The 13,840-nt window shown below is 42.7% G+C and overlaps 1 protein-coding gene across 1 annotated transcript in view; it reads left to right on the top strand.

Annotated features, from left to right (window-relative positions):
• Window positions 1-13,840, top strand: part of dock8 (dedicator of cytokinesis 8) — a 39,936-nt gene that overhangs the window by 16,901 nt on the left and 9,195 nt on the right. Inside the window, exons 13-38 of the mRNA XM_088376166.1 lie at window positions 159-252; window positions 344-506; window positions 1,127-1,244; window positions 1,489-1,559; window positions 1,769-1,913; window positions 2,006-2,107; window positions 2,206-2,301; window positions 2,557-2,791; window positions 2,868-3,029; window positions 3,169-3,350; window positions 3,787-3,879; window positions 4,607-4,702; window positions 5,727-5,873; window positions 5,950-6,063; window positions 6,642-6,797; window positions 6,895-7,034; window positions 7,117-7,280; window positions 7,670-7,821; window positions 8,997-9,179; window positions 9,263-9,389; window positions 9,808-9,895; window positions 9,971-10,067; window positions 10,466-10,600; window positions 10,714-10,866; window positions 12,689-12,847; window positions 13,092-13,192. Of these exons, the coding sequence (XP_088232292.1) occupies window positions 159-252; window positions 344-506; window positions 1,127-1,244; window positions 1,489-1,559; window positions 1,769-1,913; window positions 2,006-2,107; window positions 2,206-2,301; window positions 2,557-2,791; window positions 2,868-3,029; window positions 3,169-3,350; window positions 3,787-3,879; window positions 4,607-4,702; window positions 5,727-5,873; window positions 5,950-6,063; window positions 6,642-6,797; window positions 6,895-7,034; window positions 7,117-7,280; window positions 7,670-7,821; window positions 8,997-9,179; window positions 9,263-9,389; window positions 9,808-9,895; window positions 9,971-10,067; window positions 10,466-10,600; window positions 10,714-10,866; window positions 12,689-12,847; window positions 13,092-13,192 (3,473 nt within the window). The remainder of the gene's footprint in view (window positions 1-158; window positions 253-343; window positions 507-1,126; window positions 1,245-1,488; window positions 1,560-1,768; window positions 1,914-2,005; window positions 2,108-2,205; window positions 2,302-2,556; window positions 2,792-2,867; window positions 3,030-3,168; window positions 3,351-3,786; window positions 3,880-4,606; window positions 4,703-5,726; window positions 5,874-5,949; window positions 6,064-6,641; window positions 6,798-6,894; window positions 7,035-7,116; window positions 7,281-7,669; window positions 7,822-8,996; window positions 9,180-9,262; window positions 9,390-9,807; window positions 9,896-9,970; window positions 10,068-10,465; window positions 10,601-10,713; window positions 10,867-12,688; window positions 12,848-13,091; window positions 13,193-13,840) is intronic.

The raw sequence follows: 13,840 nt of genomic DNA, 5'->3' as shown, positions 1-13,840 counted from the left end.
AATTTAGAAAAGTGACGTTAGCGCTGATGCTCAGGCAACTTGAGAAATATCTTGGGTGATTCACCAATATTCATCATTATGAGGCTGGCAATGTAAGGCCAGATTTTTAAATCGTCTAGCGCATTACGTATTGGAACTTCTTTGATTTCCTCTTGCAGGAAGGAGATCGATTGAGTGATGAAGACTTGCTGAAATTCCTGTATGAGATTAAAAAAACATCCACTCCACAGAGACGAATCAAGACGATACCAGGTGCCCGCTTGTCATGTTTAGAAAAATAATATATTATTTTTTGGGGTGAAAATAGTCAGTGTTAGTCACATTGATGTCTTGTTGTCTTCAGGCTGCATAAAGCTGGACATGACTCCACTGCACGACTTACCTCAGGCTTGTTTGTCCACCGAGCTCATCCCCCTGATTCCTGTGGCCGAGAAGAACATTCGGCACGTCAAAGAAGTGCTGGAGTTCCCCTCCAGTGAAGTTTACGTCCCTCATAACGTTTACAGGTGAGCCGCTGTGAAAGCCTTGGAAGCATTTGTGCAAAATGCTCAAATATGAAATACAGATATGTAAGGAGGAAAAGAAAATAGCCCAAGGTTCAAACACGTCTCCTTGTCTCAACAGAAACAGTATTTATTCCTCTAACATGCCTCAAGCAACAGTCATGTCGCACTCATTAGAAGTCACGCTGCTTGTTCTCTTCATTATGCTGCATTTGTAATTTGAAAGGGACATTGTGGAAAGTTAATTTGTGTACAATTAGTTTACCTATCAAGTATGAAATCAATAATTAGCCAGTTCATTTGCAGTCCAGACTCAGAGAGCTGAACTTCTCTTGCTCTGGAGGGACTCTCAGTCTCGAGAAGCCTCAAATAACACTGCATAAAGGAGCTTGATTTGTTGCTTGTCATTTATGTCAAATTTTTGGCACACCCTATACTCTAATTGTAAAAACAAAAACATGCATGGATGCTCTGACAATGTCTTCAATGATGACTTCCTATCACTGAGTTCAAGATGTTATAATTTTGTGTAAAAAGCTAAATTGCTCATTGCGTATCACTATTGCCATCTAGCGGTTGAAACCTGAAATACATCACCTTTTTTTTTGCTTTGCATTCTGCAGGAACTTGCTCTTTATTTATCCCCAGAGGCTGAACTTTGTCAACAGGCTAACGTCTGCGCGAAACATCAGCATCAAAATCCAGTTTATGAGTGGCGAGGACCCCAGCTGCGCTCTACCTGTGAGTACAGATGCAAACTCTCAGCAGAAAAAAAAAATACTAACCAATGTATCTTTCTGACTCGTCCTTTAATAGGTTATAATACTAGTATGTAATGTTTGCATAGTTGTACCTCCTTCAACAAAACACTTGGGTTCCGATGCTAACCTCTGCCACAGTTTTCATTGATTGCTATTTATCAATAATGATGAAAATACATACTGTTCACAGTAATTTAATTTTGCGTGTTTGTGTGTCCCCTCAGTTCATTTTCGGCAAATCCAGTGGGTCTGAATTTGTGCAGGAAGTTTACACACCTGTTACCTACCATAACAAGCAAGTACATTAATATAACTCCATAATGATGTTTACCCATCGCATATTTTTTGTTAAATGTGTTGAAATACAATGAGTTTAAAATGTTTGTTTAAATAAGCTCCAATGTGATTAAACCGGATGAAAGGCATTCACTTGTCGCACAAAGCAAAATGCCACCATTTAGGAGCGGTCAGGAGCCCTGCCCTCTGACAGTCGTTTTTGGGCAGATCGCCGGATTTCTACGAGGAAGTGAAGCTGGCCCTTCCTGCCCGTCTGACGGAGCGACACCACTTGCTCTTCACCTTTTACCACATCAGCTGCCAGCAGAAGCAGAACCAGTGCAACAGCTGTGAAACGCTCATTGGCTACTCTGTAAGACTCACAACCATCATTCAGTTTGTTTATTATTATTTTTTGTTAAATCTGAGGTAACACTGTTTTGTTGTGCTCACCTCCTCATATAGTGGCTGCCCATATGGATTAATGAGAGACTGCACACGGGTCAGTTCTGCTTGCCCATCGCCTTGGAGCGACTACCTCCTAATTACTCGCTACACACTGCTGAGGTAAACATGTGGAAAAATACTTATCAGCATCCACTTGTTTTAATCCCGTATAAGTACGGATAAGAGTTTGCTATCTTTTGATGTTGTTTGTTGTGCAGAAACTTTCTTCTCAGACCATCCCAGTCAAGTGGATGGAAAGTCACAAGGGATTGTTCAATCTGGAGGTCCAAGCTGTGTCCTCTGTGCACACTCAGGTCAGTTGCAGTTCATGGTTTAGAACAGTCGTTGGAAAATTTTCATCGGTGCTTGTGAGGGAGGGGGGGGTCACATAGGGCCACACACTTCTTAACTAGATGTATGGCTAAAATGCTAATTTAAACATGGACAAAAAGTGAAAACAAAATATGTGCTCTTCATATATTTCATTTTCTACAACACATTTCTCAGTAATTTCTCAGTATATAAAAAAATCAACAACAATTTCCCCACTCTTTTGCTTTACCCACCAGGACAACCACTTGGAGCGCTTTTTTACCTTGTGTCACGCGCTGGAGGGCGGCGCCACGTTCCCGCTGCGTGTCCGAGAGGAGAAGATTCCTGAGAACAAACTGGAGCACGAGCTGAAGCTCAGCATCATCTCCCTGGCGTCGTCCAGCCTGGAGCCACTTGTGCTCTTCTTACACCTGGTTCTGGACAATCTCTTCACGCTCATCATGCAGCCCATGCTCATTGGCGGCCAGACCGGTGAGTTCAGTTGATGATATCGCTGACCTCAATGCGTCCAGTAGATATGTCATGACGTATAAAAAAAACATTTCAGCCAACCTGGCCCAGATCGCCTTCGAGTCGGTGGTGTGCATTGTCAACAGTCTGCATAACAGTCAGGAGCTGACCAAGGACCAGCAGGGTCGAAACAGCCTACTGGCGACCTACCTTTACTGGGTGTTTCGTCTACCTGACCCCCCTCGAGACATTCCAAATGGTATGCACTGATAAATATGCACTTCTGTGTGAAAGTAAATGTCTTTGTCTTAATGATGTTTTGGGAATGTGGAGTACAGGGACAGGGAGTGTCCACTCTAAAGCTGAGCTCATACAAATCTGTGTTTGGCCGCAAACAGGAACAGGTGGTGTGATGCTGCCGTCCACAGAGAGCCGGTACAGCACGATGGGCCGTGCATCCGCGACCACGGTGGGCAACACGCTTCTGCAGTCCAGGATCCGCAGCAGCAGCAACCCCGACATCCCCGTGCCGCATTCATCGGCCGAGGATGCCGAAATCAAGCTCATCTTGGCTGCCAAGGTATGCTGGAGGTTGGGTGTGAGTCACATTTGTGCAAGTCATACACATGTTTTATGGCCTTTATAGTGATGGTTGAAGTTAATGTCATAGCTGTTTATGCACTTTCAAGTCAAGTCTTCCGTAGGTTTTATCCGAGCAATTCCTAAATCCTAAAATTGGTTACTTAAGTATGACCACAATTAAGTCATGATTGAAGTCCTGACCTCTCAGGTCCACAAAAAATAATTTCAGAACTGCTGCACAGGTACATTCACACTTTTTCTACATGATCACCCACCATGCTTCTTCACAAACTCGCACTCACAATCACTCACGTCATTTGATTCCTACTCCTCCAGTACATTAGCTATTGTAATAGGCTGGCAGACAGCAGTTCTAATGAGGACATCCATCATGCTCATTGTGATGGAACGTGTGTATGTGTTTTTGTCTGCAGGGCCACAACGTTCCAGGCAGTCGCATGTCAACTGTTTTGGACACAAACAGCCATCAGAACGCAACAGGAACCACCAGGCCCTCCAGCAGGAAGGTACAAGCAGGGGGGAGCGTCGCTATGGTTACTTACGTTACATATGAAAACTTTTTGACTTAATATCTTCTCCAAAAATTAACAATTTAACTGTAATTATATCCAAAAACACACTTACCCTGTGTATAGTACAGACTTTAGTTGTTTTACTGTGACATATTTTTCCCAATGTCCATTAGGCGTCTCCTTTAAAGAATACAGATTTTTTTTAAACACAACTACTACTGCTTAATTTTCAGATTTTTAACAAAGGAAAAAAATGGAACAGTATTTTACAATGAGGGTAATGATTACTAGTATTAAGAGTAGTCTTTGTATAAAAAGAGCTTCAAGTTATTTTATTTTACTATATTATTATTATTATTATATTTTAAATAATTTTTTTATGTTGCCCTTCTAACAATTAAGTTTGGTGTACAAACAAGTAAACCGTTTAAAAAAAAAATGCTAATAGCAAACAGTAAAAGCACAAGAGACCCTAAATAAAACCATTATTATACCAGATTTAGCCAGATTTGTTTGCAACGTGAGCAGAAAATACATCCATTGCACAGTGTTTTTGGTTCACTATAGTTATCATACCATAAGAACAAACCAGCATTTTGTGAATCCACAAGGTGTCAGTGTGGTATAAGTTTTTTCTCTTTTCCCAGCGTTCAAGTTCCGCCACTTGGTAACAAAAATAATCGATTTCTATACATGCGCTGTGTGTTTTTGTGTCTTGCAGCAATTTCATGAGGAGCTGGCCCTGCAAATGGTGGTCAGCACAGGAGTGTGCAGGGAGAACGCATACAAATATGCCTGGTTCTTCTTTGAGCTGCTGGTCAGTAGATTTAATATACAATGCCGCCTATTGACTGGCACATTAGAGAAAAAAAAAAGAGAGATGTTGATGTGTTATGTATCACATCATTTGACCATGAATCTCTCTTCTGTCCCATTCTCTCTCTCTCTCACCTCTTTCGCTCCCTTTGTTTTTACTGAGGCATATCATTACTCACATTTATTCTCAACCTCTCCATTAATCTCACTTAGTCATACTTGTCCTGCACTGACCTCACTTGAGGGATGAATCAAATTCAGGCTGTATACTATGCATTTTTATACTTTTACCTTGGCGGAGTTCAGATAAGTTTTTTTTTTTGTTTTATTCGGATCAGCTTAAAAACAAATTGACAATAGGCTTTTTTTTTTCTGCCCGTTGTGTCATTTCTATTGTATGAGGTGTTGTTGCTAGGTTCAATTTTTTGATATAGTAGTTTATCTTGTGGGTTTAAGCTGTCCAGTTTTCTTGATGTTTGTTGATTACACTTTGGGGAATGTAAAAAGTGAAACTGAAAGTCTTTTTCTTCTCTCCCATTGGCACTAATAGCCTGTGTAGTCTGCTTGTACAGAATTGCCCACATTTGTATTTGTATAATAATGCTAGAAAGAGTGTTTTAATGACTTCACCCTCTGTGTTCTGCTAGTGCCTATATTTGTTTGCCCATGTGTGATGATGTTATGTCAGATTGTGCTAATTAGTGTTAGGCTAGTACGCTAGTTAATACTATTCATGAGCCAAACATGTACGCTAATGACACTAATTACAAATAAACAGTTCTTCAAGATTAAAAGCTATTTAAACACAACAGAGTGGCACTTAGGCACTAGTAGTACCACACTTGGAGAATCACTTCACTCGTCAGTTCTGAAGTTTAGGTGTCAAGTGGGTTTAAGCATAGTTCCAACAACAAGTATGAGTACCCCCTAAATGTGCTTTGGTCAACCTGCAAATTACAATGCATTCAAAATGCCGCTTGATTGGGATCAATTCCTGTGTATTTTCCCGAATTTCTTCCAAACAGGTGAAAAGCATGGCCCAGCACGTGTCCCAGCTGGATCAAAACGTACCGCGGAGGAGCCGCTTCTCCGACCGCTTTAAAGATGACATCACCACCATCGTCTCCGTGGTCACAGCTGAGATCGGGACCATCTTAGTCAAGCAACAGAAGGTAGGGCATTGATGCCTCTTTAGCTCAGTGTAAGCGAGACCCTTCGCCGATTGTACTTTGTTGACGTCTGTTTCAGGAGGTGGAGCAAGCAGAGAAAGTTAACATCAGTCTGGCCTTCTTCCTCTACGACTTGCTGTCTCTCATGGACCGGGGCTTCGTCTTCCTGTTGGTGAAAAACTACTGTAATCAGGTACAGCTCAATAGACGTTACATTAGGTACACCTGCATGATGTTAAAGCAGCATTATCACATACAGGAGATTTTACTGAGTTAATATTAATACAAGTGTCTGACTAGAAACCCAACACTAGCCTTTGCATTTTTCATGGAGTTTGCTCATAGCTGTAATATGCTTTTTCTTTTTTTTTCTCGGTGACAGACATGCTTTTTGTGTTTGCCAAAATAACTGGAGGATCAAGAGTTATAGCAGACTATATTGGTTTTACTTTGCTATAACACTTGTGAGAAACTGTATACCCACTCAGCTACTACTGAGCCAATGTTAAGTATATGGATTTTGTTACTATGACGACCGGGAGTGGAGTGGCTCCTAATTGCATGAGCAGAGCCTCGAGTATGTAGAATCAAAATGAACACCGTGAAAGAAAATATATTGTATGTGTCTAGTATGTATGAAAAAAGTATTTTAACTTGTGGAGTTGTGCAATTCATTCACGATATGGCACATGGACACAAGGTCAAACCCCACAGCCACTTATCCTCCACGTCAGCGGCATTCTTAAGTGTGCTCTTTTCTTTCTTGTCTAGATGTCCGCCAAAAGTGTTTCGATGCCAACACTGATCAGCATGCGTCTGGAGTTTCTGCGAATCCTTTGCAGTCACGAGCACTACCTCAACCTCAGCCTGTTTTTCAGCAGTCCAGCCTCAGCTCCTGCCTCTCCGTGCCCGTCCATTTCCTCACAGGTCCGTCGTTGTCCGTTGTTTGATGTACTGGTAATTAGACAGAAATTTGCATGGAATGAGTGTGAACACGCGTGTACTGTGTTGTGTCGCCATACAGAGCTCTGGTTCGTGTAGTTTCCAAGAGCAGCAAAGGATCCTGGGCCTGTTTGAGCTCTCTCAGGAGTTCAAGCAGCAGCACTACCTCACTGGCCTGCTGCTCACCGAGCTCAATGCAGCCCTCGACATGGAATCTGAAGGGTATGGAAAAAGGAGGAACTATGTTTGATGAAATACTAAATGTTAGCCTCACTATCTTGAGTAACTGGTTGTTTGACTTTAGGGGAAAGGTTCAGAGGAAGGCCATCAACGCTATCTTCAGCCTGCTGTGCTCTCACGATCTGGACCATCGCTGTATCAAGAGCGAGGTCAGAGCCAAGATGGCCGCCCTCTACTTGCCCCTGGTGGGCATCATCATTGACTCCACCAATTACCTGGATTTTACAGGTATGTATTATTCCAAAAACTGAAATCCTACCCTGGTTATAATGTTCGATAGATTGTGTGCATCTTGTATAACTGTGCTGAAAATAACTCAACATACAGTCAATCATATCTGACGCTCTAGCAACAAAAGTGAGCACACCCCTAAGTGCCTTCATTTTAAAGAGCAACACATGTTCTTCTCAGATGATTTTGCCATGAGGTGCCATATTATACTTTTACTGACCAGTAAGGGAACAGTAAATTTAATGGCTACTTATAAGCAGGTATGATTTCTTGGGTTTTGTTCAATCAAATTAGACATATTTGAGGTGTGCTCTCTTTTGTAAGCTACTGTACAGTATGTGTAGGTGTTGTGCGCCTTGCAAGTTAGTCCGTGTGTCTGTCTCCAGTGTCAGACACACGCGGCGCAAAGAACAAAAGTGGCGGACCTGAGGACGACCTTGACAGCGTGCCGCCCATCAATCAATCTGTTGCCATGGCGATCGCTGGGAACCCCTTCAACACGCTGGGGAGGAGCGTTCTTGTTTCCATGGCATCCATGGTAAAAAACTGTCAACTATTAGGCTGTTTTTAGAAGTGTATATATATTTGGGCTGTGTGTGTGTTGTGCCAAATATGTGAAGTTCGCTGAGGTAGATTGATTAGCTGTCAGAGCCACTCGCACGCCAATACACATACACGCGCAAAAATGGTTTATATGCAATGCTGTTATAAGCTGGTCGTCATATCTGAAAAAACACATCCATCATTTGTAGTATCTACCTATCAAACTCCACAGTCACCTCCAAGAGATTCATTCTAGTGACCCCAGAATGCTTTTCTTTTTTTTTTTGTTTTTTGCATGAAACACCACTGCAGCGGGAAAAGTGACTTTCACACAACGCAGCCCCCGGCTTGATATTCATCATAGTTCCAAACATGGCAGCTGATGTACTTCAGCCGTTTCGATCAATGTTTTTTTTTTTTTGCTTTTTTCTCACCTCATTGATATTTTCACAGCAGCGTTTTTGTGTCAAAGCTGAGAATGTCTGTTAGGGAAAAAGCTGGGCTGGGTCCCACCACGAGGCGGGACACCCAAAAGCACTGGGGCGATAATGGCCACATTTATCAAGAGCTGCCACACAAGTGAAGCAGCAGTAGACCTCTCGCGTCGTAATTCATCATCAGGAGAATGAAGGTGAATTAGTCTGCAGTAGATTTTCACGTCCGTTAGATGAGGAAAAGAGGTAGTCGACCATCCTTGCAACGTGTGTGCATGCTGCATCAGGGTCTCCCGTGAGAGCAGGACATTTGGGTGTTAATGGTGCATTCATGAATTGTTGAATTGTGGCTGGCGACCAATCCAGGGTGTACCCTAGAGTCAGCTAGGATAGGCTCCAGTGACCTGTAACATCAGGAATGGATTTTGCTTGAAGTGCTCTTGTTGGTTTCTTTGTCCACCGTGTTCATTCTTTTCATTTCTACTTTCAGCTCCTCAATGAGAAATAAGTTTATCTGCCACGTTTTTAAGTATATTTAATTTTAATTGCTGCTTTGTGTTTTGTTATAGTTTTTTTTTTTTTATTTAAGTTTGGGATGTCAGGGATCTTTTTGCAAAAATATAACAGTAAGATTACTCAAGGCCAGGCAATGTATTGTGGTGATCTGCAGGATTTATTGGTAGTTTCAAATAAGCCTTTGCCTGACTTCTGACAAGCGTCTCACTCTTTAACACAGCAGGGGAAGTCGGTAGCCACCCTGGCGGCGGACACAAGCCGCCACCTGCTGATTTGCTTCCTCTGGGTGATGAAGAACGCCGACCGGGGTCTTATCCAACGCTGGACTGTGGACATGCCCCCCTCGCAGCTCAACAAGCTGCTGGAGCTCCTCACAATCTGCGTGTCCTGTTTTGAGTACCAGGTCAGTTTGCTTGGCGGCATGGAGTCCTTTCATAGGCCTTGTTGGTCAATAACTCTCCATTATTTGTATTTGTGTGTGTCCAGGCTCATCAGAGCAGCGACAAAGTGAGCACACAAGCTTTACAGAAATCCCTGCAGGCTAAGCTCCAGCTGGAAGAAGCCCTGCTGAGAGGGATGGGAGCCCGCGGGGAGATGATGAAGCGAGTCGGAGGTAACGCGCACTTTGAGGGACTTTGCCGCCAGGGAGCACATTTTTATCCATTTTAGACCTTAAAGACCTTCTCTGTTCGTAACGGTCGTTCTCATGTCAACATGGCCAAAAGTACTATCTCGTTATTTCATTTTAATCTAAATTTGACATTTGTTCATAAATTCCGGAATATTCCAGAGCTCACTAGTCTAGTCTAGTTATTTAAAAACAGATAGAACCATTGAAATGTTGACTTATTTGTAATCTTTAAATATTGCAATGTAAGATGGGGCCATACTGCACCTGTTATTATAGTTGTTGTCTTTTTCGATTAGGTATACCTAATTAAGTGGTCGCTGACCACAGAGCTCATTTTTAACTGCTCATCATAACTACATAGTTTACTTTCTGATGTTCTTATTTTTTTTTTGTTTTTCAGGAATGGACCGATCCATAGGTCACAGAGAGAACCTGCGCTGGAGAAAAGATCAAACCCAGTGGAGACAGACCAACGACAGACATGATAAGTATGTCTAGTTTCATTTCTCCAAACATACGCCACTCATTCAATTCTGAGTATTCATCATCTTACCTTGCACCAGGACCAAGGCGGAGTTGGATCAGGAGGCTCTGATCAGTGGAAATTTGGCCACAGAGGCAAACCTCATCGTTTTGGACCTGCTGGAAACCATCGTGCAGGTCAGTATGAGCACTCCTCTAAGTGGAGGATTGTGTGTTATCACGATCACTTGATTGAATTGAGTTCCTTTTACTCAGGTCATTGAATTGCTTGCTTCACGTTAACGTGAACATCAGTTGCTTTATATTCAGTCCTGTGGGAAGACCCAGATGAATGAGAATATTCGCAGTCATGTTTTGTAGAATTTCGACCAAGCAGTTTGAATTGGTTGCATTCACGTATCTAAATAAACCGCCCACACACATGCAAACCTTGGCAATGTCAGATCAAAATGAGTCTTTCTACACTTTTTGGGTGGAAGCACTTTGGAAAAAAAATACATCAGCTATCTTTGGTAGTGTACTCTCAGACTAATCTGGACGAATATCATTTCCTTTTGCTTGTGTCCTCCATGCAGGCGGTGCCACTGGCGGACTTTAAGGACAGCGTGGTGGGTGGTCTGTTGAAGGTGTTACTCCACTCGCTCACCTGCAATCAGAGCACCACCTTCCTCACACACACCTTCGGCACACTCAGGGCACTTGTTGTTAAGGTACCCCACAGGATTATTAGTCATATTGTTAATTGCACTCCTCCTTTGTTGAACTGGGGTTGACTATATTATTCTGCAAATGGCATAATAGTCCTCAATTTCCTTCATTGAAGTTTGGCGAGCTGCTCTTTGAAGAAGAGGCTGAGCAATGTGCGGACCTGTGCCAGAAGGTCCTTCAGTACTGCAGCAGCCCGGTGGATGAGAACCGGAGCCAGGCGTGTGCCACCCTCTACCTCATCATGAGATACAGCTACAGCAATGCCAGCGTAAGCGCACACACGTCAACATCCTGTGATCACTCACTCGACGTTATCTGAGCCACCGGCCGCAGACCAAAGTAAATGGCGGGTGACCTTTTAGTCCTTATCTAACCTGAAGGAATTGGATTGAAGTGCACCGAAGAGAAGGGAATGGCTCATGATATGTCTGCTTTTGTCACACACACACATGCACATTTTATCCCGCTTTTATGTCGTTCCTATTTCTATTCTCAGCTCTTGGTAGAAAAAAAGTTTCTGGTGAAGTATGTGCGGGTGAATAGAGAGCAGAGTGATGTGTCACTGTCTGCCTCCCCCACACTTACCACTCTTTAATGATGACACACACACACGCACACACACACACTGGGTTACTGTGTGTGTGTATTGAAATGGAGATACTCCCGGGTCACAACATTGCTGCGCTATGTAATGAGATCCATTTTTAGTTATATAGTTAGTATATATGAGTCAATAGTCACTGCCAGATCATCAGTAATATGACTATGAAGCCTTTCGCTAAAATAGCAGTTTGCAATATTGTGACACCAAATTCTACCTTAAAAAAATCCTAGCACTCCCAAGTGTGATCTGATTGTCCAAATGTGACGATGCAGCATTGGGAATTAGCCTAGTGCCCATTGCCGCCATCTAGTGGTGGTGTGTCTTGGTCTCATTTTCAGAATTTTTTTTGCTCGCAATACAGAGTAAAAATGGACCAAGCAACAACTTGAATTTGAAGAGCATGTAATTTGAAACACTCAGTCAAGATACAACTGTGTCTGAGTGAATAATAATTTCTAAATCCCAATGACAAAATTCCAGCATATGTCCAACATATGATTGTGGTGGGTCTGAGTAGTGCCTAAAGTGGTTCTGCTTGTGCGTGTGTTCAAATGAAACTAAGCGTGCTCCTTTGATATTTGCTGCGTTTACAGCATTCGCAGTGTAATGAAAGTCAGACAGCAGCCTCTGGAACATGCGCGCTCGTACTCACACAAACGTGCACGCCTCTCCAACCCACCATGTATTTGTTTATGCAGACGATGCAGCATTGGGAATTAGCTTAGTGGCCATGTGACTCACTCAAATAGAATTTTCTTCCTAATATCAAGCCATTTTTTTCAACATCATGCTCACGCCGAAAAACACACAAGCTGACATTTGTGCTTCAGATGCTTCTAAAAAACTCGGAAAGAAAATGAGATGTCGAGTGATGAGACAAATCTTATTATATAGGCGCAGTTTTTGACCACACACGCGCGCACAGACACACATCAAGTGCATTAGTGGGCAGTGATGGGTGGTTAGGCTGCGGCTCCATGCTCAGTTGAACAGAATGGGGCCGTAGAGATGATCCATGGGTGATTATGTCTCTGCTAATGGGGGATCATTTCCCGCTTTGCCGCTCATGTCGGAGATAGATGGCGCTCAGCGCGCACACACATGCACACATACACACACGTACACACTCGCAACCTGAGTGCGCACATGTGGTAGCTTGTCACTGACAGGTAGTGTGAAGAATGAATGGCGAAACAACAGCAAGCAGAGGATGCAACCTAATCAGGCCACTGTGCCTTCCTGATTCAATATCGCCATGATGCGTTCGGGTGCTGATTCAATTTGCACGCTACATTTTTGACGTCATTTTTGTTTTCTCGGCGAGGCCGTGATGGGTAATTGACAAATTTAGCTGCAGTTGTGGGACAAAATATTAGATACTGCTCTGTGGGATGTGGCACACTTCTTCACCTCTGTCAACAAGCAAAACAATACACATAATTTTATCTGTCCGTACATCATACGTGTGTGTGTGTGTCTGGAGCAGAACTTTTCCAGGGTGAAGATGCAGGTTACTATGTCGCTAGCCTCCCTAGTGGGCAAATCCTCCGACTTTGAGGAGGAGCACCTGAGACGCTCCCTGCGCACAATCCTAGCCTACGCCGAGGAGGATGCTGAGATGCAGAACACACAGTTGCCCCAGCAGGTATCATGTTTTTAAATTTACAATACGTTTAGTTCCTAAATACAATCACATCACATGTTTTGAACTATGATTTTATCTAGCACCGAATAATAAAACGAAATTCTGATTGGGATTTTATTTCCCCTTAGTATTGCAATTACAATTTAATATTTTTCCCATGTACTGTATTTTTTAACAAACACATGCAGCAAATGTGTATATTACAATGAACATATTGATGCTATATAAATAATTCGGTCTCCAGGTGGACGAGCTCCTGAGGAACCTCAACAGCATCTTGTCTGACACGGTGAAGATGCGAGAGTTCCAAGAGGATCCGGAGATGCTCATGGACCTCATGTACAGGTACCTTCTACACTTTCCTCCCACCACACCCTCTTCTCTCTCTCTTTATCTGGGGTTTGTTTTGCCTCTGTTTGCCTGCCTCGCCATGGCAACCATGTGCTAGCACTTTGGCTCCCCTCTGAGCCGCTTTTGTTTACATGCAAATGCAAACAGTGGGTTCAGAGGAGACCAAAGGACCATATGCGCACGGCATGTGTCGTGTTACATGTGTTATTTATTACGCATGGCTCCAGTTTCAGTCTTATTCACGGAAGTGCATAGACTTTCACCTGAAATCACCCCGGCGAGCTCGCCACACTTGTTGCTCTGTTGTAGGGTATGAAAAATTTGGCCTCCAGATTCATCAATTAATGTTAACGAAGAAAATGAATAACTGGCATTCCATCTAAATGCAATGCATACATGAATTCCTTTTATGAGAATAATTTCCATAATTTGGTTGTCTTATAAATACTGTAGTAAATGCCTCAAGGCTTTCATTAAAATTGTTGTTCTTCTAATGCTTCAAAGGCATCACAGTTTTCCACTTATCACAGCTCTGGGACATCAGATTTTTTTGTTGAATATGTTTGCCGTTTACAATGGAGACTTGCCTTAGGAGTTTAATTCATTCTGTGGCCATACTCATAACTCAAAAATCTCACATTT

This window comes from Syngnathus floridae, chromosome 5, assembly GCF_059516105.1.
Source record: "Syngnathus floridae isolate MCC-2025c chromosome 5, RoL_Sflo_1.0, whole genome shotgun sequence".
Taxonomy (NCBI): Eukaryota; Metazoa; Chordata; class Actinopteri; order Syngnathiformes; family Syngnathidae; genus Syngnathus; species Syngnathus floridae.
Note: the sequence above shows the minus strand (reverse complement) of the source record. Positions and strands in the feature narration are given on the sequence as shown.